This window comes from Melopsittacus undulatus, chromosome 14 (assembly GCF_012275295.1).
Source record: "Melopsittacus undulatus isolate bMelUnd1 chromosome 14, bMelUnd1.mat.Z, whole genome shotgun sequence".
Lineage (NCBI taxonomy): Eukaryota > Metazoa > Chordata > Aves > Psittaciformes > Psittaculidae > Melopsittacus > Melopsittacus undulatus.
The window spans coordinates 5,985,588-5,991,587 of NC_047540.1; the positions used below are offsets into that span (position 1 = coordinate 5,985,588).

A 6,000-nucleotide genomic window follows, 5' to 3' on the forward strand; every position below is an offset into this window, starting at 1 on the left:
TCCGAGAGTGAAGTAAAATAGGACATGGAGCTGTGCATTTGCTACAGGAGCTTTGTAATGCCCTGGCCTATTTGATGTATGAGAATTTCAGCCTTTGGTCTCTTCAGTGCTGCTGCCTGTTCTACTCCTCCTGCTGTGCTTGTCTGATTTTCCCCTTGGGTTTCCTTCTCTCTTGCTGTAGTTAGTGCTGTCTTCTCATAGTTCTGTTTCTGTCTGGTACGTGTTGGGGTTTAGCAAAGAATCTTTCATAACACTGATGTGACAGTTTACAACTCTGGTGAAACCAGTCGTGCCTCTGGTGACTGCAGGAGTGTCAAGAGAATCTCACCAATGTTCTCTGCTGGTTTCCCACGTGCTCCTGGTCCCATGTACACATCTCTGCTGGGATTTACCGGTTAGGACCTGGGTTGCTTGTGGAGAAGTGACTTACAAATGGAGACAACCTGGGAGGAAGTGTGTGCATCAATGAAATGGTCATTGCTTGTTTGACTACATTCATTTTGTTGGAAACCTAAGCAGTGTCTCACCAGCCCTGGCTGGGCTGTGGAGCTGGCTCTCATTGCTGACAGAACGTCCTCTGAATTGCTTTTCACCCGTTCAGTTCATGGTGTAGTTAAAATGGAAGCAGGAAGCCCCCAGTGTGAAAACCAAAATCTGCTGGCAGATCTCAGTGCAGAAACAAATGTTCATGTGCAGTTTATTTGCTCTTGAAATAATCTTGGAGCTTGTAACCACAGCTGGTGAAGTCAGCAGCCTCTGTGTAAGTGCCAAGACTGAGTTCTAGGCACTTGAACCTTTGTCAGTGAGCAGTTTGTGAAGTATTTTGTGTGTCCTTTCCCCTTTGTAAAATGAAGAAAACTCAAAACCTTTATCTGTATATAATTAACCTTAAGACTGCATCTAAATGTCCTGAAGTTATGAAAAACTCAACTGTAGTATCAATCATGCTGTGACCCTTTTATTGCTTCTCAGATGTGTATTAGCTGTTTACATCACAGGTTAGCATGATGACAGTGTCTTCATATCCCACACCCCCAAGCATCTCACCTTGCAAGATCAGGGTTGTAGGAAGTAAATTTGTGTTTCAATGTTATACACAAAGCATCAACACCTTTGCCAGGTGGGGGTTGATGTATATTGGCAGAGAGCTGCATTAAAAGCTTCCAAATATATCTTTGGGTTTTGTCATCTCTGCTGTCTTTATTTATGTGAAAATATCCCATATATTCTGTCATATTTCTTTGGCAGGATATGATAGGAGTGTCGTTATAGCTTCTAACAGCTTTCTTTATGTGAAGTGCTACATCAAAGTAGTAACTCAGTTCTCGTAACCAAAAAGAAGTGTTCTCAAAGCTCTCTGAAATGGAGCAGTTAATGTGCTTCAGCTGCTAACTGACCACCCCCGTTCTGGAGCAAGAGGTAATGTTGGGCTTCCTCAGGGGTTTACTTAGGAACATGCAGGAGTTCTGTGGAGCTCGCTCTTGCTTGGCAGGGTCCGTGGTAGTTACTCATCTAAACCGTTAATCAAGTGAAGCTTCCCGGTGTCATCTGTTACTCTGGCTCCTGTTGTGGAAACGAGAAGAGAGGTTTGTGTGTGTCAGGTTACAGTTACCTGTTTAATTTTCTTTCCCTGCCCCCTCCACTTGTCTCCAGGTTCAGTTGAATGCTGGCCAGCTGCAGTATATCCGCTTAGCCCAACCTGTGTCAGGCACCCAGGTAGTCCAGGGGCAGATCCAGACGCTTGCAACCAATGCACAGCAGGTACGCACGGGAACAGCAGGGCTGACATGAACTGGTAAAGTGTTGTTCCCTAGCTCCTGAAACTGCAAATCCCAGTCGAATTTACCAACTCTTGGGCTAGGTTTCCTGCATTTCTTTTTCTTCCCTTTACATTCATCAGAATAATGAAGCAAGGAGCATAGAGGAAGCCTCCTTTACCTGTACGTGAAAGGTGCATGCATATATGTGTGTGTGTGTGTCTCACTGTACAAAGCTCACGCTGCTTCTGAGCTGGTTGCCAGTAAAACTCCAGTTCATCAACCTTCTCTTTACTTCTGTTCCTTCTGGCTGGGTGAGGGAGAAGCAGCTGTGCAGCCTCTCAGGAAAGCTGTTTCAGAGGTGAAACATCAAGACCAGTGTTGCTGCCAGAAGGTTCTCTCATGTTCTTGTTGAGGCTGGTCTCTAAGGGATTCTTCTCTGCCTTCAGAGGATAGGAAGGCTGCTGCTTTTCTGTGATCCTGGAGGCCACATTCCAAGTCAGAGAGGAGATGCTTGTGTCTGGTTTGGAAGGCCTGAATCCCTTGTCCTTTGTTCTTGATTTGCCATTAGCACCAGCATGACTTTGGGCTGGTGGCATAAGCTCTATCGTACCACGTGGTGGGGTAATGATGTTTGAAAGAGTCTAAAAGCTCTTGAAAAGCAGCAGCACAATATTGTTAGTGGGGTTCTGACCCTCTGCGAAGTGCTGTCAATGATCATCCTTCTCTTATCCTTGTAGATAACACAGACAGAAGTCCAGCAAGGGCAGCAGCAGTTCAGCCAGTTCACAGACGGACAGGTAAGAACTTGGAGTCCCTGCGTCCTGCACCCTTTTGAAGTCAAGGGCTAGAAAGACTGTCCAGAAGCCTGCATGTTCTAGCAAATCTGCTCCTCCTGGTAAAACCCTGCTACTGCTGGCAAGCCCTGACCAGGAGCAGGGCGTGTGGATGTTGTGCCAGTCTTAATTCAGGTGCATTCCCTGTGTTCTGCTGCCTTCACTCTCAGTTAATCCAGTCCCTTGCACTCTGGGTGGGATCCATTTTAGTCCTAACAGTCTGGGCATTGAGGCCAGGCTGGATGGGGCTTGAAGCAAGCTGTGTCCCTGCCCACAGCAGGGGGTTTGAGGATGAGCTTTAAGGTCTCTTCAGCCCAAACCAGTCTGGGATTCTGTGATCAGAAATTCACAGGATGACTTTGTTAGGATTTAGCAGCAAATGTCTAGCAGTGATTTCATGGCCTGCTTTTTCAGGGGATGGATTTTACTTGGACCTGTGAGTTGTTGTTAAGGCCACCTCTACATTTGTGGGGTTAATCCACCGTGTTCTGCTCAAAGGGAGCTGGGACTGGGTATGATGAGAACTGACAGTCATTTCTTTCCCTTCCTTCCATCTCTGCCAGCAACTTTATCAGATCCAGCAAGTGACCATGCCTGCAGGCCAGGACATCACCCAGCCCATGTTCATCCAGTCCACCAACCAGACCTCAGATGGCCAAGCCACACAAGTGACAGGGGACTGAGCAGGGACCTTGGAGCAAGTTGTCTCTGTGTAGGAAGGAGCACGTACCAGTTTGACATGTGCCATCCCTCCCTGGTCTGATGAATACATCTGCTTCTGTGTCTCTGTACTCGGTATTAAGCCTATAGTAGGCTGCGGTCTTCGGTGCACTGTACACCTTCCTCTGGTGGGTATGAGGGAATATCCATCAGACACTGCCAAGAATGCAATATTTTTATTTTTAGAAATCAATATTTCTGTGTATTCAGCTGCGTGTTCAAACCCATAAAACCTGAACTCGTCAAAGGAGTTTGTAGCACCTCATTGAACAACAACAACGTGTAAAACGTTTTTATCTGGTACAGTTATTAAAGGGTGCTGCATCTGGTTTGTTGTAAGAGCTTCATTCCCAGTATTCTGTTTGTGTTTTCTCTCTGACTAGAGCTAGATTCAGTCCTCCCATCTCAGTGGTTTGTTAGGGGAGTGGGGGGGAATGTGTGTGTTAGATTTTCCTCTCCTGCCTCCTTTTTTGGTAAGCCAGAGCATTGGCTACATGCAGCTCAAGGGCAGGGAGCAGGGGAGGAGTAATTAAAGTGAAAACAAATAAACCCCATTCCTTGTATTATGACTGTATTTTCTAAGGGCAAAGATTCTTTAATTTGGCCTGGTTTATTCCAGGAACACTAATGGAAGTGTGGACAAACCCCAGCCCTGCTGTCAGCTGTTGTACCAGCAGCAGTCCCTGCATGTAATATAAGCTTCATAAAATGAAATAAATCTCCTTTGTAAGATAACGTGTGTGCTTTCTTTGAGCCCCAGGGCCTGGTGTCAACCTGCCAAGCAAAGAACAGCCTGAATCCCTGGAAAATATGCCACTGAAGTAGTGAAACCAGCAACAGCATTTAAGGGTGGGCTGGATGAGGGCTCAAATGGGGAGATGGGGGTTCTGTTGCTGGCTCCCACAGCAAGGGGAGCTCCATGCACTGATTAATGCCTGAGTGCAGGCCTTCAGCTGTGGGTGCTGCAGCTGCACCGCCTCTCCCTGCAGCTTCCCTGCTCATCCAGGGGCAGGTTTAACTGAACACACTGCGGGTACCCCGGTGGTGCTGGGTCACTGAGTCTCACTCAGGTCTTAGCTAATCATGGCTGTGAGTCTAACTGAGCCTCACGCTGTGACACAGTTGGCACTTGGTCCAGGAGTGTCTCTGTGGCTTCATGTGGTGCCTGCTGGGGCCGGTGCCAGTGCTGGCTCCTGCTGCTCGCTGCCAGCAGCACTCAGTGTGCTGTGGTTTCACAGCCTTGGCCCATCCGTGTCGTGCTTTCCCCTGCAGTGCCCAGAAACGGGGTGAGGAGCAGCCCTGGGTGCCCCTTGTCCTGCTTGAGGAAAGAAACTCCTGTCCAGCCCTGCACTGATGCAAACTGCTCATCTGGACCTGGCTCTTGCAGTGGGACCTTGCTGCACAGGCTGCACCTCCTGACCTTTGTAAGTGTTCATTTACTGTTGTTATGTGTTCTCCCTGGCTCTGCAGTGCTGGGAGCCAGCAGCGGATGATGCAGCCCGGCACCTTCCCAGGCATCATCCTGCAGGGCCAGGGCTCTGGAGCAGCATCTGGGCATGGAACAGATGAGGGGGAAGAAGTGCACCTCTCGTGGAAGCTCCGTGCTTGGGACCGGCCGCGAGAGGGCACCAGTGAGCGCTGCTCCCGAGGGGTGCTTGGGATGGGTCACAGCTCAGTAGGGATAAACCGCTTACAGGGCGGAAGGGGGGAGTGGGGCGCCCCTGAGAGGAGAGGGGTTTCTGGTGACAGTCTCTGTCTCCAGCTGACAGGGACGCTGCTGCTGATGGATCGCCTCGATGGTTGCAGACAGATCCCACCCTGGAGTGTGGGAATTTAATGGGCAGTTAATGCCGGTGGTGTTAATGTTTAGCTAACATAGATAAGGCTCTGTGAGGCTCCGGAGTGCCCTCCCTCGCTTGAACGAGTATTTCAGGGGGGGAACAGTGTGTTTCGGAGAGAGCTGACCTCGTTTGCCCGTCCCAGCTCGGTGAACCTCGGGTGTTAACGGGAGCCGGATCTCCTGCATAAGGACTTTGGGTCTCTTCCAAAGGAGCCTGATTGCAAATCGAGTGATGGGGGGCGATGGAGGAGGATGGGGGGCGATGGAGCAGGATGGGCGCGTTCCCGAGGGATGAGGGACGAGTGGGACCCTCTGCAGGGGGGTGCTGAGTGGAGGTGGCAGAGCCAAGACGCCTGCAGGGAGCTGGGAGGGTGAAAGCTGATGAGGAAGCAGCGGTTTGTGTTTCCGTTTCTCCTCAGGGCTGATGAGCTCAGCACAAGCTGCATGGCTGGGGTTGGTGCTTGGCCAACCCTCCCGCAGGCGCTGGGCTGAAGCTGCCCTCTCGCAGCCTCTCCTGCTGCGGGGTCTGCGCTCCCACCTGCAGCAGGAAGGGTTCCCTGGGAGCAGCCCTGGAGCTTCCCTGCGGTGGGAATTACCTGCCCCTTCCCGGGAGGGCTCCGGGTGTGAAGTGTCCTGGAGCTCTCCCGGAGCCCTCATCGCTGCTTCCTTCCTCGCCTGTGGAGCCGGGGATCGGAGCCGGCCCTGCCCCGGCCCTGCAGCCGCATACCAGGACTGCAAAACTTACTGGAAATCCTCTGGATGCAGATCCCGGCTCCCGCCCGTGCCAGGAACTGGAGCTGCAGTCCCGAGAGGGCAGCAGGCTCCGAGCACACCGGCTCCCCGCTGG

The 6,000-nt window shown here is 50.9% G+C and overlaps 1 protein-coding gene across 2 annotated transcripts in view; it reads left to right on the forward strand.

Annotated features, from left to right (window-relative positions):
* NFYC (nuclear transcription factor Y subunit gamma) overlaps positions 1 to 4,048 on the forward strand; it is a 28,568-nt gene extending 24,520 nt beyond the window's left edge. For both annotated transcript variants that reach the window (XM_034069219.1, XM_034069220.1), the window contains 3 exons: positions 1,654 to 1,761; positions 2,498 to 2,557; positions 3,157 to 4,048. In XM_034069219.1, the coding sequence (XP_033925110.1) occupies positions 1,654 to 1,761; positions 2,498 to 2,557; positions 3,157 to 3,276 (288 nt within the window). In that variant the 3' untranslated portion in view covers positions 3,277 to 4,048. The remainder of the gene's footprint in view (positions 1 to 1,653; positions 1,762 to 2,497; positions 2,558 to 3,156) is intronic.
* Positions 4,049 to 6,000: the final 1,952 nt, after the last annotated feature.